We start from the raw sequence: 27028 nt of genomic DNA, 5'->3' as shown, positions 1-27028 counted from the left end.
TTATAAAAACAACGCTTCCAAATTATTTTTAAAGCCTAAGTACAAACAGCAATGTTCCTGCAGAGTGCTGCAGGAGGAATTCGGCACGTTCCTCCTCCAGAGCCAGCCCCACATATCAGTTTAGGAGCACCGGGTTATTTTTGATCTACTGCCTGTGAGCTGCTCCAGTGCAGCTCAGAGGATGGAGCAGTTGGAACATACCACCTCTCTCTCTCCTCACCTATAAAGATATGGCAGGCAGAAAGCACTCAGCGAAGGCATTATTTCTTACTCTGTTTCCGGAGCCAAGACAGTACAGTGTGCAGAAGTAGCATAACTCCTTTCCAGAACCATTTCTTTCCCCATTTCTTGTCCTCATTTGAAGCACAGTGCTTGCTCCTAGCAGGGAAATGACATCGATCCCCAGCAGAAATGCTTACCCTCCAAGATGAACAGAAACTGAATGATATACTCCACTTCTCCACAGACAGGGAGGAAATTCCCATGGCACCTGAGCATGGCAGGATAGAGGACATAAACCAGCATTAAAGCTCAGGCTGTTTTTTTTCCTGCTATCAATTTTGTTGTTTCCAAGGTCCAAGCATTACAGTTTTAAAAGAAACTGATACAAACTGGTATTCAGCGCATCCTCCCAAAGCAATGCCTTGGTGTGTTTATGCGGTATTTTACCATCTAGAAGCTGGGTGAGTTTAACAAATTATTATGAAGAGTTGTTTAATGAAACTCTACAAAATTTCTAGAGCCGCAGAGACTTGGTACCTTTGGATGGGGCAGAGAGCATGAGCCCCACAGTAGGCATAAACTGCCTTAAAGATAGATTAAAAGGAATAAAGACCACCATAAAAGCCTTGCACGTGTCTTTATCAAACACTATTATTTTGTTTACCATATTTCATAAAGACAGACACAAAAACTTACAGTAAATATGATTTCATACCAGCACCTATCACCACCAAAACAGCAACCTGTAATAGTTAAAGTTGTTACTCCCCCCCATCTAACTGCAATTTATCTTATATAACAACATAAGCATTTGGTCTTTGATGCCACAGATACCTTTACGACCATCAAAAATGTGGGATTTTTTGGTGAAACAACTATTTTCACTGGATATGTTCTAGATTATAATTATTTTTCATGCTTCTTACGTCGCAAAGTTCTTTCTCCCTCAGGCATGCACTTTAAAACTATATTTAATACAGATGTTTGATGACAGGAAAAAATAAAAATAAAAAATCTTGCATCTGAAATTAAAACCGGTGTCACAAGTTTACTTTGCTGAGGAAATTACTATTGATGTAGATATAAACTGGGAAAGCAATATTTTCTTTTTATAAAATGATATGTTTGGACAGTACAAAGATCACAGCAATCCAATCTAGTAAACCTACCTAAGAAAACATGAGGAGTTCAAACAAACCTACGCTGTTCATAAGAAACCTTTATTGAGCAGGTCAATAAAGTTCATGTTATATACAAGTGGATTTATTAAAAATGGGATACTGAACAAGAAAGCAGATGGCTCAAATGCATCCCCAACTAGATTTAGTGACTGCTGATTAGCTGGGAGGCAATGAGAAGAAATAGTGAGCTGCACTATTGTATTGTATATCCTGCAATCACAGCCGGCTTTCTTGGAAGCGGCGTTGCTGTTATGCACGTGAACACGAGAGCTTCATCATGAGCCTCGCCTTGCTGCACAGTCCTCACCTTTGTCTTTCAAGTCTGGAATGTCTCTAGTGCACTTCACGTGCAGGTGCACATCAAAACCATTTGAAAGCTGAATCCATCAGTACAAAAACCCAGCTCTGTACACACCGTGGCACCAAAAGAACGGAACAGGGTAATGGCTGCAAGTAATTAAACCGCTTCCGCTAATAGGAAGGAGATCAAAGGTTGGGTCTATCACTTTGCATTCGCTGTTTGATATTAAAGAAAATATTCATAAATGGTAATTATTTTTTGTGAACAAAGCCTGAGAAAAACATAGCCAATACATTTATATGCATAATTTATTAAAGGAAAACTTTGAACCCAGATTATTGAGCCACACCAGAGACAGAATGCAACTACTTGTTCCTCTTCTAATATTTGTATTATTCAACCTCTTTGCAGCCCACAGCTCAGCTGGGTATAATTTCTTTTAGTGTTTTAAACATGCTTAAAGTCTGTGTGTTTCTGTGGAAGGTTATACTGACAACAAATTGGTATCTAGATAATCAGGCATTCCTCTTAATGTCATCCTCTTACAGTTCCCCCACCTTACTCACCCTGTGATCATTATTTTAAGATTAGACCGCAAGACCTCCAAGGGCAAAACCATCCTTTTACGTTGGGTTTGTGTTCCCTTCTGCTAATATAGAAGAGGAACTGCTAATCAAGAGACTTCACAGGCTCCATCCAACCACTCATTTGGTTCTGCTTTTACACATAACCTTCTTTATGTGGGAAAATTCCTCATTCTCTCCTGCCAAAACACTGAGATATCTCACTCCTCTTGTCTTCCTTTGTGCAAGAGTAGGAACATCGTCCATGCCTACAATCAATTCCTGCACAAAAACAGAGTCAACTAATACACAGCCAGATAAATATGAAGCCACAAGTCAAATAAGGAAAAAGAAGTGTTGTCAGGAAAAGCACGCTACTCAGCATTGGTGAGGCCACACCTGGAGTACTGTTCTAGGCTTCCCAGTACAAGAGAGAGACATACACACACTGAAGAGAGTCTGACACAGGGCCACCAAGAGGACAAAAAGACTGGAGCACATCTCCTGTGACAAGAGGCTGAGCGAGATGGGACCGCTCAGCCTGGAGGAGGCTCAAGGAGATCTTATCAATGTCTATAAATACCTGAAGGGAGGGGGCAAAGAAGACAGATTCTTCTACTCTCATCTGTAGTGTCCTGTGCCAGGACAAGAGATAATGGGAACAAACTGGAAGACAGAAGGCTCTGTCTACACATCAGGAAGCACTTCTTCATTGTGTGGGTGAGGGAGCACTGGCACAGCTTGCCCAGAGAGGCTGTGGAGTCTCCATCCTTGGAGATCTTCAAAAGCCACCCAGACATGGTCCTGGGCAGCCTGCTCTGAGTTGCCCTGCTTGAGCAGGGGGTAGGACCACCCAGCCTCCAGGGTTCCAACCTCAACCCTTCTGTGATTTTGTGAATAATCAAGTCTTCCTTCCACTTCTGGTTTGTTGGGAAATAATGCCTTCCTCCCCAGATGTGATCTTTTTACAGTAGTTAATGTATCCCAGCCTCCTGACTAGTGCACAGAGAAATGCTGAGTGCCTATGTATTTCTATATAATGCAGTTAGTCCTGAACTGCTACAAAGGCTGGAGTTTGTGCAGAAAATGGATGCACCTCTTGAGTATTGCTGGCTCCAAGCCAGAGGCTTCATCCATCTGTCAATTCCTGCTTCTCCTCCTGTCAGTGAAGCAAAGTCAATGAACGACAGTCAATGACTCAGGACTTAGCTACATCCATAAATATTCCTACTCATTAGCCACAGCAGAATACCTTTCAAAATAAATTTTATTTTTAGAATTTATTTTTCATATGATGTTCACTGTTAAGTTGATTCAAGCAGAAGAAAAGCCTCCAAAAGAACTAAGAAATGCCAACAGTATATATTTAAGTGCACATTATTAGGCTACCTTTTTGACAGAATGGTTGAATAAATTCATAAAAATGTTTATTTTATTTATATATACACACATACACTATAATTATTGCCTTTTTTGATATAATTTTCCTCAATTCCTGATTCAAAGACTAACAGTGGATTTTATTTAAATCAAGTACTCTAATACTGGAATATCTGAATCGACTCCACAGGACCTGCTTCAATGAGCTTATATGCTTATCAATATATGACATCAACAGAAATATGCATAAGCCACAATGCACTACTGACTTCCTAAATAGCTATACTTTTCACACAAACAAACAAAAACCATTTGGTAGAATTGACAACAGAATCTATAATTCCAGAAAATAACAAATAATCAACTAGATAACAAGTTCAACTAACCGAATACATTTCAATTCTCCCTAGACTTTTAGTCTCACTAGTAGCTGCAACCTCGTTTAAAATTTATAGCCTGGATCTTCTCGACACAGGCTGCTGAATTTCTTCACATAATGATGGCTTAAAAGGCTCTCACTTGTGGAAGAAAACTAAAGTAAAGTAATAAAAACTAAAGGTGTTAAATCAGTGTAGAAACAAAACATTCAGTCATTCAGTTGAGTTACTACTAAATAAAACGTTACACATTTGAAGGATTTCATTTACACCTCAAATATTTCAAAGGTAAGTGTACAGCAGTTTTGTGTCATACCCACCTCCACACTTGACTGAGGAAAGGGAAAATCTCTGGCATCGTCAATTTCAATTCCAAAACTTTTGTTACAAAAATATCTAAGTTACATTAAACAAACAAACAAAAACCCTGTTGGTAACTCACTACTCCAGCAATTTTTCAAAGAACCTTCATAATCTTAAACTGAACACCACCATTCTTACAAACCTAGCAAATATAGCTAAACTAGCCTTTAAGGCATGCTGATAAATGAATGAATAAATAAATAAAAGCTGTCAGAGTTTCATGTTCTTCTTTATCTAACTCACTGAGTGTTTCACCACTGTCATGTGAACTAAGTAAAAAGGTTTGGTCATACCCTATTTAAAAGAAAAAAAAAAAAAAGCCCTTTTGATCCGTTGCATTGTTCAGCACTGAATTACTGGCACTACACAGCATTTTCCAAATGCTGCCTCTTATACAAAGGAGAGAGCTCACATTAAAAGATTGAAAGTTTTTTCTCATTAAAACCAGAAACCTGAGGAAGAAAGGTTATATGCTTTTGTGAGCTTTGTCTAGTATACAAGCTTTGGGAAGCAATTTTAAATCATAATGTAACAGCAGCCAGTTCAAATGCCTTCTCTTTTATACAATGCAATCAATAATGCAATTTGTTCCACCACAGATCTGTAAGTATAGTCAAAGCTAAGTTCTCCTACTATCACTGAAACATTCACTAAAATTTTTAAGCACCATGTACTAAAAAAGAATATATATATATATTTGTTTAAACTTAATTTTAAAAGCCTACTTTTTCCAACATTTGCTACTTTATTAAAATATCTCTATTACACTGACTGTTCCACAAACACCCGACCCAGGAACTGTGTATGGGGATTTCTGTCCACTCGCATCGTTTGAAGAGCAGTGATCGAAGTTGTCCTTATCACATAAATAATAAGTGACTGCTGTGGAGGCACTTGAGGGATGTCAGTGCAAGCAACACTCAACACCACAGCTACTTCCATATGGGGGTCAGCTGAAGCTGGTAATTAGAAGTAAGCTTACACTACTCCTATCTTTCCGACTACACTTAAGGAAATGAACAGTGGTTTAATCTCAGAGAAATGCAAGCTGTTTCCATGACTGATTCTTGAAAACACTGTCAGAGAAAAGAGACTTAGCTGACTTCCACAAGGGAACAGCTATATGTGTTCAAAACAACAAAGCATCAAATAAAGAATAGCTGTACTTACAAGCTTCCTCTTCTAGGTAGACTGAGCTCCTTCTGGAAAACAGAATGAAAACACAGAGTTAATTTTCTGTGCCAGTACGTATTACCCACCTACATATCAGCAAATGGCCAAGGCCGTGAGAAAACAGAGGTTTGCACCCAAGCAGCAGAAGCGAGGGAAGGCTTGGGCTTTCAGGTCAAGGGTTTCACTTCGTGCTGTGATTGATTCTGTGTAAGCCAGCAGCAGCCCGGCTGTAACCCCTGTCAGCCAGCAGGCCGCAGCAGGCCGCGGCAGGCCGCAGGAGCAGGCCGCGGCCCGGCGCCACCAGGTGGCAGCAGGCGGCCGCGGGCGGCCGGGGGCAGCGGGAGCGCGGCGGGGTCGCGGAGCCCTCCCGCCAGCCAAACCCAGGGCGACGAGAAAATCCATCCCTTTCCTTGTCACAGTCTCTCCGCCAAGCTTGTGCAGGCTTTGCCTGTGCCGTGCCAGCGGTGGGCAGAGGACAGGACGCCTGAACGAGACCTTACAAACATAGGCAGGCAGGTTCTGGGGCTGCTGAATTTCGGCTTTTCACACCAAAGTGACAAGTATGTGGCCAAGTTCACTTCCTGGCTTCCAGGGTGCTGACCTAACTGATGTATTTTTCTTCCCTCAAAAGAAAAAAAAAAACAACTATTTTTTTCCACTGAATATTGAAGAAAGTCAATGGAAAAAAAAATCCGTACAATCTGGCAACCACTTCTCCATGTTTAGATACGGCGTTGATTTGGATCTAAATGATTAACAAGCTTAATGACAAACCAGCTTTGATAAGTCATATACAGGACATCAGTTCAAGTTCTGCAAAGGTACCAAAAATTTGAAGCTACTAGAACTTATTAAAAAAAAAAAAAAAAAAAAAAAAAAAAAAAAATAATCAAGCCCAAAAACATGCTCCTCTTATTTTCCAGTATGAGTTCTCTAAAGTTTGAGATTTCATTACGGCTTAACTGCACCGAGCAAATTTCATGTGTGAATTATCACAAGCCTGACAGCTTACAGCATCAAGAAATAAATTCCTGTCATCAGACAAACTTGTCAAGATCTAATCAAAACATTTCAAGTATGTAAGATAATAAATCATTAGCATCGATAACAGGTTGTATGTTTTATATTCTGAAAGGTACTTCTTCCACTCTCATTTGTTCGAAAGAATTAAAGTTTCCAACTGTGAAGTCTACATAGCAATGACTGCTCTCTGCCACTACAAATGGAGAGACGCATATAATTATTATGTGCCATATCCTATGCTATGTTTCATATATATATATATGTATTATCTCTCCTGTGTTTTTTCAGTTATCCCCTTTAAAGAAGACCTAACAGAACAAAGGTGTTTAACAGGGTGTGCCTCTTCAAGCCAAATGCTGTGCTTCCATTTCTTCCCAAACAAGCTGCCCCAGAAATTCTCCAAATGGATGCATTAAGCTCTGAAATTTCACGAATTTGAAAAAGGAAACCAGCGACCTTTAAGTCTCTTTATCTGCCTTCTAATTTTTGAGCCTTTAGGTTCATGTTTACAAGCTGTGCTCTGGTCATGAGGGCTGAAAGAGATAACACTTCTTTGTAGCAGCAAGGCTCCAGTAATTGAGACTCTGACATACAGACGAAATACCACAGGAATCATGATCCAGTAATAGGAGTGGACACGCCTTTCTTTCCTCTACTGGACATTTGTTTTACTCACATAATAAAAGCTTTAATGCTCTCTGTATTGTAGCTGTTTCTGGAATAATATACACAAGGTTAAAAGAAGGATTTGGGCTTTGTTATTAAATCATCTTTTTGAAATCTGTGATCCACTGAGTTTCTAAATAAAGAAGAAAAAGTACTACCAGATGACATCTCAATGCAGTTGAACTATTATTCTATCCATGCAGCAATCGTTTTCACTCCGTACCTCCACCTTGACAAATACAGTGCAGCTGTGGGATCAATAGGCAGTAGTTCAAATTTAATACCTCTGTGCTCTAGACAACAAACAGCACAATCAAAGCAATCAATTTTTATACCTGTTGTTCCACTATGCCTCATCTCATATTAGTCTTAAAATCCCCTTCAAAAGCCCTGTCAGCCATGCACCAAGCCATGCCCCCACTCCCCCAGCACTTTCTCTTTCCTCTGGAGAACCACCAAGCCCTCACCCTCCCAGCTCTTCACCTCCTTCTGCTTCTCCAAAGCAGAACTGGTAGCAACACCGCTTATAATCCTCCGAATTAAATCATGAATGGTGGAGCCGAGGCCAAAGCCTCAGAGCTGGAGATTACGTGATCGTGAGCACCAGCATTACCAGCTTTGCTTTTCCTGAATCACCAGTGAGTTGGTGTCTACAGAAGTCACCTCTCAGCAAAGCAGATGACAGACAGTGCCCCAAGGTGGCAACACAGAGGGAGCAGACTGCAGTCAGAACTGATGCCCCGTTTCAGGACGCTTCCTAGGGGCTGTCGCCTCTCAGGACAACATCGCAGATCTCCAAGGGATGGAGTGGGCAATGAAAATGCATACCAGGGATGGCGACGTGTTCACAGGGGGGAGACTCAGCTAGATCTAGATGGCTTAACAGTTTAATGCGTGCAACGGGACCAATTGAGAGTTGAAATCTAAAAATGATAGGGTGATTTCAAATATATGAAGTGGCTCTACAAAAATACCGATTAAATAATTACACAAAATGTAACAGAAAAGTCCAACAGCATTTCACAACTACCCTATAAAAGCCAAATTCTGCTCAGAAGCAGTTTTATAATACAGACTAACTGTTTTTGATACTAAATGATGAGGGAGGAGGTGTGATTTGACTGGCTTCCACCCACTCCACAGAGGAGTCTGGCATTACTTGTCCATGCATCCTTTAAAAATAAATCCTATTTAAAGATGTAAGATAACCAATAAAAGAGTGTTGAGCTGTGACTGCTTGATCCGAAAAACTATTTACAAGGTGCAGATGTAACAGCTTAAGTAAACATGCTATTTTATCCTAAAAGGCATGTCCATACTGGAGCATCCTTCCAGTGAGAATGACACATGAACATTGGGGATTTTGGCTGGCCTTTTCCAACAGCACGTCTGCTTCCCTCAGCACTTCAGCTGCCTGCACCTATACACATCACCAATATTACTCCAGCCAGCCTCCTTGCTGCCTGCTCTCTAGGTTAACAAAATAACCCTCTCAGTGGAGCCTTACTTCTTCCATTTGACTTACATGAAGTGATATATAGCGTAGGAATATTTTAAAACATTGTTCCACATTATTCACAAGGAAGTTTTGGAAGTGGAAACAAACAACCACTTTCACAGATCCTACGTCACTAAAAAATAAGGAGCATATTAAATCTTGCAGAGCCCAAATGACAACAATAGGCTGTTCTGAAAGTTAATCTTTGCATCAGTTCTGTATTTCAAGGCATGGTTATTAAACACACAACCTGATCTCTACATGACAAAAGAAGCAGAAGATTTTCCAACAACTAGTTAAAAATGAATCTTGGGAAAGAAATAAAGCACCGTAAAATTATCAAAAGTTGGGTCTGATAACCTCCTTCAAAGGAGTTCCTTATATTTGTTTCCTCCTATCTTACCATCTCAAATAATGTAGATATAAAATCTGTTAGAGGCTGTAACACACTACAGTTCAGGTTTCACAATAAAATTAGATCCTCACTGGCCCTGTTATTTTTCAGGCAGCAAGCCTGAAGCAAAAAACAGAAAATATATTCACCATTTTAAGCATTTTGTTGTTGTTTACATAATATATAGTTTAGTGTATATATCCTGAAAATTTATTCTATAGTGACCTCTTGTATACAGGAACTGTTTTAAAACAAAATTGTTTCGCAGAACAGAATGAGTGCTGGCTTTTTGCATACATATATACACCATGTAAATGGAACTAAAGTCTGGAAATCTTTGTTCACTGACCTACAAGACAACCCATATCTTTTAAACAGATATGTTATAAAAGTGCGAAGAAAACAGGAGCCCATCACTCAAAATTGTCACTTTCTCTCAATCTTGTAATTTGTCCTTGAATATGTAACTGCACATATGGCACAGACCCACAGGCAAAGTTGGATGCTAGAGCCTGCACTGATGGCAGCTGAAATGGAGTCCTTTCAAATTACAGTGAGGCCCACCACCACCTTCAGGATGTTCCACATTTTTGCCAGAGCAGACAGCATGATTCCTGAGATTCCCTTTGACCTTGGCTTTCTTGCATGGTAGCTCACTATCATACCAGTTGGGACAATAGGCAAATATTTTTACAGCTATAACAGTAAATACATTTCAGTTAATAAGTTAATATTTCACAGATGATGAAATTCCACTGACACTCATTGACCTAGTACCATGCACTCATGTTTTAATTTTTTTTTTTCCTTTGCTGACTGTTTGCTTTAGGGTATCTACCAACCAGCAGGGGATTAATTAAATCTCTTTCTATACATAACCATTTGCATTACAGAAATGATATAATGAGGGTTAGAATCTCCAGTTCTGATGGAAAATACAACCTGGCCAGGCAAGGACAAACTGCAATCCATCCATCAGATTAACAGGAAGGAATTTTTCATGGTGATTAAAAATAAACCACCCCACGCTAAGCCTCTCTTTCTCCTATCAGAATCTGTCAAGAAAAATAATTTCCTTCCTTTTACCATATCATTGTAAATGGTTATTAAAACCAGTACTTCTCAGTTTCTCTCTCAAGTAATGATTACATCTAAAATTGTTTGCCAAACTCATCAGCAAAGAATTTAAAACAGTAACACTAAAACCATATCTGTACTGAATGTCAGATTAACCTATGAAGTATACTGCAGATATTATTTTCTATCATATATTGTCTTTATAGAACCTACATTCAGAATCAAATTGTTAAATCGCCTGCTTAACTACAGATATTTAAAATACAGAAAACGACTACCCGAACACTTTCTACTATCATTCAAAATATAGGGAGGGCACTGAGATTAATTCCCAGATCATTCTCAACAAAGTACAGAATTTAAACCTGGAATTGCACAAATCCTGAACTGCCAAGCCGGTGGTACACATCTTCCCATATTCCTAGTACTAACCAAATTACCTGGAACGGCCCTGTCCTAAGAAATCTCACCTTCATGGGCACAGATGCCAGATCCTTCAGGACAATGTGCACAGCACTAGAACAGTTACTGGTATACCTGTTCACCCAGTGTATTCTAAAATACCCTACAAATTCAAAGCAAACAAAACGTATTCTTTGGATTAGTTCCCTACCTCAACAGAAGTTATCTGTCAGTAGAAATATCATTTGCAAAGTACATTAACACATAAAAACAACTGTGGGAAAAAAAAAAAAAAAAAAAAAAAAACAGCTGTGTGGCTGACAGATGACACCCCATTTCTCTAAATAAACACTTTATATCAGTCTTCAAACCAATGGGTCAAGAATCAGCCAACGAGGCATTTAATGTCTGCAGCATCTTCTGGCCTTTTCCTCTCTTCAGGTAGAAATCCCTTGCTAGGCAGCAAAAAAAACCATTGGGTTTATTTCAAATTATAGTTAGTGCAGAGGAAAATAAAGCTAAAAGCTCCTTTAAACATTAAGCAAAATTCTCAAATACAGCAAATTATTTCCTCGTCCCAGTGAGCCCCCCCTGCCTGGGTAACACAAAGTTCTTCCTTCGTAGGTAAAGCTAAGGGTCCAGGTCACATCTGTGCATTAACCTCTCAAGAATATATGGCTCCAAAAGTGCCCACTAACCTTTCAGATCACTTAACCTCAGGGCTTTTCATAAGATTAAGACTATTGGTGACTTGACCTAAAATAATTACAGAATACATCTCAAATTAGACAAGAATCACACTTTTCTCAGAATATTTTCAGTGTCTCCCCTCCTCCCCTGTGTGGGTGTGTGTATATGTATATAAATAGTTATTTTTTAAGTGAGCTGGAGTGTCTACTCCATCTTATGTACATTACATCATGTTTTGAAGCCCAAAATATAACATTGCACAGTACACCACAGGCCTGACTGAACCCACTCATGGCAACAAACGCGTCTGAAACCACACATCATGATGACAATAAAAATGATGCATGCAAACCACATTCCCAAGTGGGTGAGCTGCCCAACCCCAGGAACAGGGCAGCTGCCACAGCTGAGCTGCAGATAATGTGCAGAGTAGGCGTTTTCAGCCAAGGACAGGGTGGTACACATCACTCGCTAAGCAGAACAATGAATGACTTGCAATTCCCCAAGTCTCATTTCCTCCACAGGATTCATACCTATCTCTTATTTGGGACTAAGAGCACGGGGTCAGTCTAATTTCAAGCTATCAATAAAGCAGCAGCCTTTCTTTTCACTGTAAGAAAATAGCCAGTTTCATATTTGATCCCAAGCTTTTCAGCCGAGGTTAAACAGTGAATGGTATCTGAAAATCAAAGACACCTGAGAACCCTGGTCAAATTAAGAAGAGCAGGTACAGCAACTCAGCTGTTCAGCCCTAAGATGTCAGCAAACTAATTTACTATCAACTTCACTGTTTTCCTCAAGGCTAAACAAAACACCAACAAAAAGCCACTACAGCAGCAGCTCTCTTCAAATACATTTGCCAAAGTTACTTTTAAATGCTATGTAGCACATAAAAGATCGTATTTTCAAGTGTAACTTCATTTGCAGCAAAAAGTAAATTTAAAGATTTAAATTTTGTAGCCCAAAGAATGGTAGATGATGCAGAAGCATAAAACAACAGCAGAGCAGATGGCATATTTGCTGTCATAACAGTCAATATATAAATTGCAACAGCAATAGCTTCGGAAAACCATGATGGTAACTTAATCCTGGAAATAAACAAGCCACCCAAAATGTACGGATGAACTACATAAAAGGTGAGACGCGAGGTAGTCCCATGTAAATAAAAGGCAGGTTATACTTTAAAATCTGAGAAATAATGTGCTTAACAAATGGTTTATTATATACATTATATTTTTGCTCAAATTAGCCTAAGGGAGTTGCAATATTGAGCGGGAATAAAGCACACAGCTCTGACAGCTCATTAATCTTCCTCATTACTTAATTCTACTTTTCCAAGGCCACAGAGCAGATTACTGATCTACCCGGTGTGTGGAACAGGCTGCCCAGCACTGAACAGACATCCAAAACAAGGGGAGCAACTGTTGAAAATCCTCTTTCTTTTTGCCAGACTGCACCAGTTCCAGAAATTTAAGTCAAAAGGTCATGCTCTACAAAATTTTGGAAAATGCAGAAAAGAAGAATGTCATCTCAGAGGCATACAGGACTGCAGTTGTAACGCTATTGTTAGAAACTGCTCTTTAAATTACTCTGTCTTCACTTGCACCAAAAATTCCTTCAAGACTGGGCATGCAATGATCACAAGGAAACAGCCACAGCTGCTAAAAATGCCAAGAGCATTACAAATAAACAAATCCACTTTTATTCTCTCCCTCGCTGGCTCGTACTAATATTAATCTATGATTAAGTCAATTGTCATTTCTACTATACACACATCTACTCCTTAAAGGGTTGTTTCTAAAAGAACTGACAGCTGACATCAACGCTACTGACCACTAATTTTACTTAAAATCTTTAAGCATCTTTTATTGATTTTAAAACTCAGTACTCAAGCCCAGCGTCATTTTGGTGAGTTGAAGGTTTACCCTCCATAAAAGTTGTATAGAACAACGGGCATCTCATCAGAAAACCGGACCTACTCACCAGCTCATATCAATTCAGTGCTCTGGTAATGATACATGCTGTGAACAAAGACCAAAGGTTACAAAGAAAATTATATTGAAATACGTAGGTTGAGAGAATCTCTGACAGTAGCTAGAAAGAAAAGGCACATTGTCAGCTCCATGCCAACGTTATCATCAGGCATCTCATAACAGTCATGAGCCCTGCTTATTCTGTCGGGTTTCTTGCTGACTTCCCAGTCACGGAGTATTTGGGAAGCAGACAGGCAGAAATGAAGTTAGTCCTTTTTTCTTGAGAGGCATTCTGCACGTCTCCATTTGCTTTGTCAAGTTAAGCTAAGACTTTTGACACATCACCAGAAATTTATCTTTACAACAGCATACTCCTCAACTAATTTAGACAAAAGGGAAATCTGTATTAGATCAATCTCCCAGCTTAGCAGCCCTCGAAATAAGAGCAAGTTTCTTCATGGCAAACCTACGGGAGAAAGTCATAGGGAAGAGAAACTTCTCTGTTCCTCAAAAAGCCTCAACAATGGAGGCATCTCCCACCCTGCCCTAAAGCTGCACCAAGTCTGCTCCATATAGATCATGTGAAAACACTCTCAGAAATTGGAAGCATAAGCAATCAATTTTAAAGATATTTAGTAATTAGCCCTAAAAGGAATTCCAAGCATATAGAGCTCCCTTGCCTTCACCCAGTGTATGACTGATAGCATCTGTAACCTCACGAGGCATCCATTAGGTTTAGTAGTTAATTACATCTGCTCTGAATGGACATTATTTACAGAACAAGCAGATGTAATTTTTCATTGCTTAGCTAGTCTACACGAGGCACTTCAGCTTACCCCTCTCAAATCACTGCTTCTCAACAGAAGCTGGGAAGGAGGGACAGGCAAAGGGACTTCTGACTGTTTCTGCAAAGGACCAGTTACATACAATCATCAGCTTTATGAAGAAACCCATATATGGGGCACCATAAGAAAATGTGGAATAGGCAGGTGCCTGCAAGTATTTATGTCTTTGTAAGAAGCCAACAGAAGTCTAACTTCTCTTTTTGCCCTCATTAGTGAATGGCACAATACTGCTCATGTTCACTGGGCTTCAAATTGCAGCCAAACTGAAATGTAAATCCTTCACAGGAGCGATGAAAGAAAGGGCTCTATTGCTTCATTCCCAGATAATATTTACAGCAAAACAAACAGCCACAGAAGTTTTGTATTTGGATTATGTGTATAGGAAGAGATTAACCCCCTGGAAATACGAGGTGATTGTATGCTTAGTGTGACTCACTTCAGAGTTACAACACAAAGCATTTCTACAATGACCTTCTTAAAATTAATTCTGGAAAACAATATTTTCAGTGGGAAACAATGATTAAAGTGAAACAGGCTCTCCTATCTGCTTTCACACATACTTTAAGACAGATGCTTTATTTGCTTAGGAACACAAATTACCATAAAGATTTTTTTTTAATGGCACGTAAATACTCTTCTTAATTTTGATCAGGTAAATAACTGTAAGAGCCACCAACCTTATCCTAATTTTAAAATGACAATCTTGAGCTACCTTAATTTCAAGGGAACAACACTCCCTGTCATGTTGATATGTGACAAGACTCTGAAGGTGAAATGTAAGATGCAAACCTGCAAAGTAGAGCTAGGCCAAACCTGAGATTAATTCACGCCTCAAACTGAGTGTGGTGAAAGGTTTGTACTGGTGTAGGCAAGACAATCCTCAGGCTTAGAGGGGGCAAAACATATCTTGGGAAAGCAACAGCTTCTGCTTTCAAAATGAAAGCCATCAGAGCTGGGAATCACAGGCACTGGTTGACCTCATCCCTGAGCTTATTTTTAAAGGACCACATCCAGGCCTGTCCTTTAGGAATATCACAAATTGTGCCAATGTCACGTGAATTCAGGTTTTTGGATCTTGGTGATTTCTTGTTTGAAAACCCATGTGATCTTTCATAAATCTGTTTCTGAACAACTTTACATTTAATACAGTTGGATATTTCGGACCTACTCGGTGCCAAGAGATCTGTTTCAGAGCAAAGGAAAATTCATCCCCAATTACAGGACTGGTAAAATACAGACATGCACTCCGTAAGCACAGATTTGAGAAACTGCAGACTGTGCCTAATGACTTTTAGTTTGATGGGTGATTAGTGGGCTCTGTAATGGACTGACAGAAACAGCTGATTCTATTACGAGGACATGTTCTGGCTAGGATTTTCTCTCTGTTGCATTTAAATTATAAATATGGACTCTCTTGAAAATAAATGAAGACAAAAGATATTAATCAGTCTCTAAAACTTCTGTCTTCTGTCCTTTACAATACTTCAAATTAAAACAAACAATGACTTCATCACCGGGAAAAGACTCTTAGGTATTCTGGACAGTCTGTACTGCCATTACTCTTCCATACTATGAAGCATACAGGTCTCTTCATCTTTAAGCCTACAAGCCTTTTGGATGAAATTGCAAGGTTTTGGCTCATCCAGATGTTGGCTTCAAAGGCAGAATTTAAGGAATATTCCAGTTTGTACCTATGGGTAAGCAAGAAATTTGCAAGACTTGCACATTCATCAGAAATTGTCACTGAACAGTTCTTTTCTCCAAACGGGACGGAGAATGGGATTTTGCCTGAAACTGATAGATTACACAACAGCTGATCTCATCGATGTCCCTGTTCATACTTCTGGGTTCAATTCAATACATGCTTAAAGCGTTCAGCTTATAATAGCTTCTGGGTAGTGAGCACACGATGGCTTTATTTCAAAAAGTCTTTAATGCATTGTTCTCAATTCAGTGTCTTTAAGGTACTGTGGAAACACTGGAATAGCAGAGCCCACACCCATGCTTGTCTGATACACACCTCACACAACCTACAAAAAGTGATAGGCACCAGAAGGAAAAGTAGCACATCAGGTGCACACCACAATACAGGGCAACTTCTACGACATCTAGAATAGGAGCTACCAAAGTGGTGCAAACACCAAAAAACCAGCCACATATCTCTGTATAAGCTTTCTCACAGCTGTTTTTCAGCAATTTTCTTGCATTTTTCTTTTGCCTATCTCATTCCATCATCCCAATCCAATAGCTTTTCTCAGAGTGGAAGTTACAGTTCTGAGGTGCTTACCTTGTATGTTAGAGGATGTTTGGTACAAAAAGTATTTGTCATAGATCTTTAAACTCAATTTTCATTATATCCATTAACAGAATAAGAACATTCACAGAAGCTCTTGTATTTTTGATTGAGAGGAACCACACTACAGTGAAAAAGCTAAAAAGCTGTAAGTTTAGTGACCATCTGTGAAGAAATATCCTGAATAGCTTGCAAACAAAGGCTCAATAGCCACCTTTTCAATAGCCACCTTCTACCTATATGCTGTTTGGCGTAACACACTTTCTCCATCAAGAAAATTCTTACTTATTTGTTTAAATGTTTAACTCCTTAATCCATATTTAGACATTAATGTTTGCTCTCAGCCACCCTGGCCACGACACACCTGCAGGCTGTGTGACTCACCGAAGTCTCACAAGAGAAATGCAACTTCAGCAGCCAGAACAAAGGATTATTAAAAGAATTAAAAGTGATCCTGTAAAATCACTCATTGCCTACAGAAGCACACCCCAGTTCGGCTCATTAATTTGCCTCTAAATTTACAAGCCCAAAGTAATCCTAATCCTATTGCAGATTTACATGTGTTAGGTGGCGTTCTGGACTCAATATCTGAGTCTTTCCTCATTTATCTGACAAAAAAAAAATCTTATTAACTCTCCACCATCTTCTCAAATAATGAATTAGACCATTTTTTTCCTGCCCATCATTTATTTTGACACAAGTATTCATCTTTAAAACTATTTAAAACATTAGCTTGACATTTAAGAGAAAAACTGAGAGAGCTCACACAGCCAAGAAGTATCGGAGAAAGAAAACAATACATATCTTCAGAGAAAAAAGCTGTTTTTCTGATGTGGTGTGTCCTCTGTCTCACTAGTAGATGAGCTCCTGTGAAAGCGCACTGCTTTGTAAAGGTGGTGCTGGCAGATACTTCCGTGGGAGGTAAAGCACCTCAAATCACACTCCCCCCTCTCCTGAGGCTACCCAGAGTTTATGCCTACTCGGCTTAAATTGTAATGGTACAACTCGCTTAAAAAAATCAATAGACATTACATCTACGTATTTAAAAATCAATATGTGTAATAGATTAATAAAATATTCTATTAGAGATTAATAAAATATTATTTTAATTTTCCCAGTAATTATAACCCAATATTTATAGGCCTCTTTCTATTCCAGTTTAACAACAAATGCAGATGTACACAGAGCATTTAGATGTATTCTGATGCTAGGAAGCAGAAGTTACAATGTAAACAAACTATAGAGAATCCCTTTGTAAAATACCTACTGAAGAGTAATAAACTTTATTTTTCAGTCTAAATACTTTGATTTTGCTAAGTTCAGTATAATTAAATAGACTCAAATATGTAATTCCACTGCCTGTTGAGTCTTAGAAAGATAATGAACAGGACATAAAACTGACAAAGCAAATGACTGACAAAAAGAAGATTGTATTTCCAAAACAATACAGGGACTTCAATGTGTGCCCTTAATTGCAATGGAGAAAGTGGGAAACCAAGTTCACTGCACTGTCTGAAAATGTCCATCTGTGTTTTTCTTCATACACGTCAGGATTTTGCCTTTGTGAATTCAGGCATCCCTATCAAGGTAAGTCAGTCTCTGGAGCCTGAGAAATGCAGAAGGCAAGAAAGGGGATGGGAGGAAGGAAAAAAAAGGGGGGGGGGGGGGGGGGGGGATAAACTATTTAAGAGCAAGATACAGAAACAGCAGATGAGACTGCCTACAATACCAGTTAGTTGTGATGTCAATGCTGAGCAATAGAGCAAGGCAGAACCTAGAAGTGCTTCCACATTAATTGCAGAAGCTTGAGAAATAAACCAAGTTATACTTGGCATCAAATAACCACCCTCATGTAACAGGCATCCCAGACACCTGCCCAAAGGAGGACAACCTATGGGAAACACCATTGTCTGTGTAAGCATTCCAGCAATCATGAAATAAGATGCATGGGCAGAGAGGTGGCTCTGTACATGTTTATCAGGATGAGAAATATTACAGCAGAGAAGTATCGTGGAATCTCTGTGGCTGGAAAAGCCAGAGTGTAACAGTAAAAACACAGTCTTAGCACTGTGTTACCAACCCTCTGAGCAGGACAGTGACAGCAATCAAGAAATACTAAATAAGTTTAGGGACGCTGTGAAGTCCTAAGAATGGAAGATTTTAGTTGCCCACACAGCCTGGGCCCACACCTCATTAGGATACGGCAGAAAGAGAATGTTTTGGGCACAATAAACTATTGTTTCCTGCAAGACTACTCTGAATTCCAAGAAGCAATGCTCTTTTGGATTTGTCCTCTGCATTTGTCCTTGAATACTCCACGTTCTTTTTAGTGCTTAGCGCCCACAGTATGATTCAGTTGTGAGGTGCAGCATTCCTCCTAGGCAGATGACGTCAGTTCCAAAAGGCTGATCAGTTCCCATCACACCCAATCCCTCCTTTTCACACCATCATCTTGTCTGCACATTCGGGCTGCCCACCTCTGCTGGTCTACAGAGTCCCACACATGGAGCTGGCAAGTTTTAGAAAGTGTTAACACATGAATTGTGAATTTTGGTATCCTGCTTGGCAACCTGAGTTCAGCCTCAAGAGTACCCCTCCTTTAAGATCCCACACCTGAAGTCCAGTTAACTGCATCTGCTAGCACAGTCTCCAGCTGTTGCAATCCGCTTCTCCTTAACGTTTTGGATCGCCTCTGCTGCAAGAGCCTCCTCAGTAGAAGATGCAGGGGCATCACCTGGAGAATGGGTCTTATCTGAAAGAGTGGGTCCATGTTTCTAAGCAGGTCTGCCCTCTTTTTCTGAACTTCACGTCCTCTGCAACAGCACAGCCACAGCTAAGATGGGAGTACAAAGTATAATGTCCCTATAGGTCTCGTCTATAAACCTCTCTACTCCTTAAATTGCTCCAGTTCGGATACTCTCAGCTTAAATGAACAAACCTATTCTCTTATTGCCGGCAGCTCCATGAACTGCATGCACACATGGAAGGCCTACTCCTGGAGTACGTAACCCAATATATTGGGAATTTTCTTTAATTGCCAGAAACCCCCCTACTTGGCCACTAGATTTTTACTCGTATCTTGTGCTTAAACTGTGTTAGGCAGCAGAAGCTACTATTAATTAAGCTTCTCCTTTTAGGTGACAAGTGACAGAACGGAAAGAAATGGCCTCAAGTTGCACCAGGGGAGGCTTAGACTGGATATTAGGAATATTTTTTTCACAGAGAGGGTGGTCAAGTATTTGAACAGGCTGCCCAGGGAAGTAGCATAGTGCCCATCCCTGGAGTTACTTAAGAGGTGTGGACACAGCACTAAGGGGCTGTGATGCAACAGGTCAGGGTGATGCTTAGACTTGGTGATCCTGAAGGTCTTTTCCAACCTAAATGATTCTATGATTAAGATTAATCTCTCCTAACCTATTCTGCTTTTTCAAAGCAAATTAGAAATAGGTGAGATATCCAAAAGCAAGGGTATTGTGTTGTTTAAAATGCTGACTCAAGGCACTCTCTCTCTCCCCTGTGCCAGCCAATCTTTTTGCTGTCCCTTGTTCGCTGTATAAATTAGAGAATTCTGCTACTTCAACTCTTGTATCCCTGAACAGGCTCAGCAATCGCCATATCCCATACGGCAGACACAAAGCTGGGTAACGTTTCAAGTGTGTGATATATATCACAATAAAAAGTTTTTAAAAATGCAGAAGATCAGAAGTAAGTAATTGATTTTATTACAGCAAAATGCTAGATAGGAGACTTGAATGTTTTCCATTAATTCCAGCATACAGTACGTTAGCATATACTGCACAAGAGCAAACGTGTAGATTTTCTATAATTCTGTAGCAATTTGAGAAATGTATTAGGTGAACGGTCAACACAATGCCAGAACTAACATATATATAACTAACTACTCATACACCTATGTAAGGCCAAACTAATACTAATTTCAGAAAGAAAAGGATAAAAACTGTGAACAGCTCACTGAAGAAAACATACAGCTGGAGCTTGGAAAAAATGCAAGCAAGCTGTTAGGCAGCATCAAGGACAGGATGGAGCATAATATGGATATTACCATAATGCCATTAGCTCAGTCAGAAACACAGCAGCAGCCATGCCTGGTTCTGGTCATGCCATTCACAAAGACAGATCCCAGGCTCATAGCTGAGACAGCTAGCTACTATTCTGAAAATTAATTTTGCTGTGTAATATATAATTGAGCCTGAAACTAGAAAATATGGGTCAAAACTATCTTCAGGGCTCCAAGCGCTGAATTTAAGGAACAACTTTTTAGAAGAGAGTAAATAATTTGTCTTTCTAGACAAAAGAACAGAGGGATCTTCGAAGGCCTGCAGTGTGACAGCACAGGCGGTGCTTTCCATAGCCCAGCACCGGAGTTTCTGCAGTACAGCAAAAAGAAATCAACTTCCAAATGCTGGCAGCCCCCATTCCAGCTAGTAGTCTCCAAAAGTAGTCTTTGGCTGCAGTGATGACAGTCTCTTGGATTCATTGAGTAAAATCATACAAAAATTCCCATGGAAGGAAAGCTACTGAGAACAAAGGATAATGCTGGCACGAGAACTGATTCATAAAATGGGTGCATTTAAATGTGCTGGAAATCAAAGTAAGTTTCTGATTTTCAGCTGGCCACATTTCTGAAACTATAGCAATACAGATTGTGAAGTACCGACACTCCCTATGGTCCTAAACAGACAAAATGATAAAATTGGACAGTATATACATTATTCCATGCCCGTGTGTACACACACAACACACACACAATTTCTATGAATAAATATGCATACTACAAAGAAATTCTGTTTCCTAGGGATATACGGAAAGTTCACACACTTTAATTTGGACATATGCAAGCTTCAATGAAACCAGAAGCGCAAATCTTGTTCCAATGCACTGATGCAGCACAGATTGTTGTATTGTTTAAAACACACCTTCTTTTACAGCTGACTTCTGGAAAACAAAAGATTTAAAAGCCACAGGTTTCTGGAATGCATTTTTTTAGATATGCAATCTATGGAGGCATTCAAAACTGGCCTACAATATATTTAGCAAATCGATAAAGCTTAGCACAGAAGGAATTCTCCTAATCTGCTTAAGGACAGGATTTTTTCAGAGGCAACATGGCCACTGCTTTATGCCTGTGTTTCTCTGCATTAAGCCTGTTTATTTTTTGTTTTCTGTTTAGTTTGATTCTCTGGGGGGGGATTGTTTTTTTCTTTTTTGTCCTCACGGTAGGATTGCTTTATCATCTGATTTTACGGCTGCCATTGCCATTTTCTGTCGGGGCACTTTTTTGTTTGTTTTGTGGCTCATCTTCAGTGAATCCTCTCTAGCTATGTCCAACCTTTTCGGCTTTTGGCTCCACTTAATACACTACAGGCTATCTTATGAGAGAGAAGCTGCAAGAGTATCAGCCTCAGTTTTCACCAACTGAAAACTACAGGAGGATCTGCCTGCTGCTGACACATCGAGGTCCAGGTGAAATACTTCTTAAGCCACAAATGTGTCATTTGGGATAGATGAAGGTAAATCACCACATCTTTTTACTCTATGACTAGGAATCAAACTGTTGGAGAAAACACTATGGATCGATCAGGATTTTCTTCCAGAAAATCCAGAGGATTTTTCATCTGGCTGATTCCACCAGCAATTACTATCAATGATTATTTAGGGTTTTTGCATCTCTAAATAAAAAGGCTTTCATTATTTAAAAAAAAAAAAAAAAAAGAATTAGCACCTCTATGTTAATTAATTAAAATATTTCATTTAACTTTGGCTTGGTTATTAAACTTTGCATTACACTTTTATGATACGGACCTTGAAAATACACTGGTGGATTAATCTCCACAATTAGTGCTGCAGTAAAAGGAGATTGGCAGATCTCTCCTGATCAGCTTCCAGATGTGAAGATGCAAGCTCCATAAACTGAGAAGGGGTTATTTCAGATCTTCTAACACTGATTGCTGGGTGTATTGTTAATATATCATCATCTCATATTACTCCTAAAAATTAAAATTCTATGTACTTTGGAATAAAAAAATCCATGTTGCCTACTATCAAGGACAAAGGGAATCTATACAATATGTGGCTGTTCTTTTAGTATCAGGTTGGAATTACGTCAAATTTGTATCTATGTCTCTAATCTTCCAGACCAAAATAGGCTCTACAAATTTTTACCTGGACTGAAAACAAAAGACCTTATTAACACAAGTAATGTTAGCACTTTTCTTCTAATGTTTGCATTAATTCTTGTACTTTTCATCTTGAGCTAATGCTGGTTACTGTCCCCTTGTGATAGCTTTACTTTGTTTATAGTCAATCCTGTGGCATTAGGTGCTTTAAGTATGATGAATGTTCTATTGCTTACTTGAGACTCATATTTTTCGTTTAAAATTTTCATGAGCTAAGCTCTGTATTACGATTTTATATTTCTACTCAGATAGCTATTACACAAGTTCTTTAAGGAATTATAATTCACATTCTGATCTCTCTTACACTATTTAACATGTGTCAAAATATATAGTAGAAAAATCCTTTTGAATTCAAAAGAGTATCTGCATGGATATTGCACAAACCTTTATCAAGTAAAATACTATTTGAAGATTTCCATTCCAAAGCAATTACCACTCCTGCAGAAGAAAGCAGCTGATGAAACGGGGGGCAGAAAAGATCAGTACTTAATCCATTATCACATTGCAGTAATGCTAATCTAGGTGTAAGATTAATTTGGACTTCAAACATATTAGAGCAGCAAAATAAGATTTGCTTCCAGAAATATCAGTATATCCATATGATCAGATTCAACATTTATTGCAACCTTTCTTCCATAATATGCATTTCAAACCAATTCATTCAGTTTATAATTTATCTTGGAAGGTAAGTAAGAGATAATACAAATAGATGGTCTTCAGAAGCATTTTGAAGACCCAAACATGGATTTTAAGTTGTGAAACAGAGCTATTAACTAGATCTTCTCTGGTGGGGCAATTAAAAGACAAGGAATACATTTCCAAAGCAACTCTACAAGTGTTTCTCTCATATAAACTTATAAAATGATTATAAATAAAATGTTATTTTCTATTCTTTTTAATTCTCTTCATCATGCCTTCATTGGCTTTGAATTTTGCTCAGTTTATAAAGGCAAAAACTGCTTAGCAGGATCTGTCAAGTATCTTTCTTAGTTGGGATTTCAAACTGCTCAACTGACCTACCACTGAACCAAGACAGAACTCATTTCAGTGTCAGAAGAATTAACAATGAGTATGAAGGTTCAGAGTTGAAGGCACCGTGATAATCCCGTCTTCCACATCCTTCTGAGTTCTTACAGTACCTAGAGCCAGCCTCACAGCTTCCAGCAGTCAGCTCCCAGCCTGCTGAAAGTTTCCGTCATTTACCAGAGCTCTCATCTCACCTGGCCAACACTGGAACATAGGTTCTGACATATACCTGTTTGGTTTTATTTTTAAATACTACACGTATTACAAGTCTTGTTCACTATATTGCTAATGATTTGCTTGAGTTTGGTTTACCTTCTGCTCTTTGTGTTTAATAAAAATGCAACTTGTTGATGTTTTCAGGGTTAGGAATGAGTGGCTGGGTGGTCTGTTTTCTTCCTAAAACTAGCTGCTAGCTGCTCTTGGTTTTACATTTCAATGCTCTCATTGTTTCATTAACTCATTATCTCATTTTTAATTAAATCAAATTTTCTCTGAATTTCATTTAAAATTTTAAACTTTTAAAAAAGAATATCGATTTTGTGAATGTTTATCTCTGCGTTATTGCTCCCTCAGCTATCTTTTATGATTTTTGAGTACTTACCTGCATTTTCCAAGTAGTCATTAAGTTATCCCATTTGGAAAATCTTTACTCCAGTCAAGGAATTAAGAAGAGTCTTCTGCTAGAACTTAAAATACATTTACAAATATTTCTATACTTTGTCTGCATCGTTTCTCATTTTCTGTTTCTAAGTGGTTTTCTGGCTGCTATGAAGCACACAACAGTTTAGCACTAGACAAGTAATCAACAACACATATCCCAAAACAGAAAATTCAGAAGCAGGTGGGGAAAAAAAGGAATAAACATTCACCAATAAAGTGAACATTATTTCAAACTGACCAAAAAACATCTTGTCCAAATTCATGTGTTTGCATGGTTAAAAGACAGTGAGAAAGGGTAAATACAAGAAGATTTGTAAGAGAAAATAAGAGACTACAGTATTGCTCTGTACTCTTCCAAACCATTCCAAAATACTGTGTTTAAAAGCAATGTTTAGCTCTAACATCAACTATCAATCACTCTTATGCTAATAAAAGGATTTCTTTCTATTTTTCCTTTTTTGAAATTGACACGCATCCAAGACAAAGTGGTAGAGAATGTGGGACATAGCTGACATTTAGGAAAGAATCCTCATTCATTTCAAGAATTATAGAAGCTTTTTTCTTGTACTTATACAGGATAATACAGTTCCTAAAGCTGCTTGCTACACAAGCATTAAAGAGGAATTTTATTTTTTTTTTTCTCAAGAGTTCTGTTAGACCCAACAACACATCTCAAGCTGTTTGAGCATTTACAGTTTTCACATACAAGGGACAGGGAAGAAACAGACCCCCAAACCACCATTTGTTTCATACAAGACAACAATAAATTTATGCCAGTCTTTGGTTCACGCAAAGTGTTCATTTTTCTCTCTTTTAACAAAATAAAAAAGAGCCTAATCAATTAACTTCATAAAAACACCCAGCAAATGCCCAAAAACCCAGCCCACATACAAGGGTAGCCTATTTTTATCTTTAAAGCTAAGTATCTTTATCTGCTTTGGTTTTTTTTTTGTTGTTGTTTTTTCTTCCACTTCAGGAGAGCAGGGATGCTCTTGAAATACCTAAAGGAATTATTTTAATGCTTTCTCAAATCTGGCTCCTTGAAGTTTAGGAGCAGCAATCCTTCACCACAAATACTTGGGGAGAAATTGAGTTGACTAGCTAAGAAAAAACAGTGTCATTTAAAACTTCTCCTCTCCTCTCCTTCTCCTCTCAGGTGGTCAGGTTTCATTTGCAAGCTGCACCCTGCTGCCAATAATTTAGCAGCCCTCTAATCAAGCCGTCTTCCTGAAACATCAGTAATGAATGTTGAAATGATTGTTGTTAAACTCCAAAGTTTTCAGGCCTTAGCACATCAGAAACCAGAACAAACAAGTATGAAGCCTCTCTACAAGTCTGTTACATATATAGTCGCCCAACAGGCACTACTCTGAGATGCTATTCAACCTCACCTGTAGAATGCTAGCATCTGCACATCATGGCCTACGAATAAACGAAAAGGGAGACACAGCTCTCATCAAAAGGCTCTAGCTTGCCTACAGTGTGAAATTTTTGCAAATTCAAAAATAAAATAATAACTGAGAACATGTTTCTTGATATACTCACTTTCACCTAATGCTAGTGACCTGCGCAAAAGAGACCCAAGACAACAGAAGTTTCAAGAACACAAGACACCAATACTCAAACGCTTTGTTTAAAGTGTCAGTGTCTACATTAAGGGTATTTAAAAATAATTTTACTTTAGGAAGAAACTAGGTCACTTGAGAATTAAGGAGAGAAATTAATTAAAAAAAAAATAACTTCTTAAGTCATTAAGAAAACAAAGCTGTTTCCAGTTGAAAGATGAAAAGATGAAGGTAGTAAAAGTGGTTGTTCACATCTTATCAACTTAAAAAACGGAATGGAAATCCCTTCATCCAGTAATTCACCTATTAAAAAGACATAGAAAAGAGAATTCTCCTAGTAAGGAGAATTATTGCCTATCAGAGAAGTCTAAAAGTTCCACACCATGCAGTAACTGAACTAAGCTCCCAGAAAGTTATTGCAAGTTCTACTTTACCACAAGTGCTCTTTTGTTTGTTTTTAAAGCAGGAAAAATTTGTTCATCTTGTGGTACAAAAATGCTACGCAAGAAGATCAAGTTATTTGTGTAAGTGATACAAGGGAAGTTTTACCCCCAAATTCTCTTATGCCAGTAAATGTCTGCTTCAATTCTAGGGAAGTAATGTGAGGACAAACTTTCAAGAAACTTATCTTTTTAAAAAGTACAACAAGTTAAGAACATGGAAAATTGGCAGTTCCCAGCAACAGCACATGAAGTATCTCTCAGCTCCCCATTTAGACATCTAACTGGATTTTATTTTATTTTATTTTACCTAGCTACAATCATCTCCCCACCTCTATCAAAAAGAAGGAATTCTCTTTCTGTCCCATTTTTAGGTAACTCATTTCACTAAGATTGCTGCAATCCATACAACCAGGCAAGGTAAAAGCTATTTCTCTTGATTCATGGTAAATCAATATTATGTTTCCAGCACCACACAACTAAATTACATCTATTGCATCTGCTGCTGAAAGCTAGATGTAAGGGCATGGTTTTTCTTTAGTATTTCATTTTTATCAGTCCCAATGGTACTACACTGCATTCTATGTTATATTATGCCTTAACAGAAATGATTTTACTACATCACTCCATCATCTGTCTAAACTTAATCAAGCACAACATTGCTTTCTGAAAGTCCACAGGAGTCCCATTTCCCTGAGGGGCTTTCTTCATGGTAGCCA

The 27028-nt window shown here is 38.7% G+C and overlaps 1 protein-coding gene across 8 annotated transcripts in view; it reads right to left on the bottom strand.

The window, feature by feature from the left end:
- The window catches only part of MAST2 (microtubule associated serine/threonine kinase 2), a 189289-nt gene that overhangs the window by 101963 nt on the left and 60298 nt on the right, over positions 1–27028 (bottom strand). For all 8 annotated transcript variants that reach the window (XM_035332500.1, XM_035332501.1, XM_035332502.1 and 5 more), the window contains one exon: positions 5558–5589. In XM_035332500.1, the coding sequence (XP_035188391.1) occupies positions 5558–5589 (32 nt within the window). The remainder of the gene's footprint in view (positions 1–5557; positions 5590–27028) is intronic.

This window comes from Oxyura jamaicensis, chromosome 8 (assembly GCF_011077185.1).
Source record: "Oxyura jamaicensis isolate SHBP4307 breed ruddy duck chromosome 8, BPBGC_Ojam_1.0, whole genome shotgun sequence".
Lineage (NCBI taxonomy): Eukaryota > Metazoa > Chordata > Aves > Anseriformes > Anatidae > Oxyura > Oxyura jamaicensis.
Note: the sequence above shows the minus strand (reverse complement) of the source record. Positions and strands in the feature narration are given on the sequence as shown.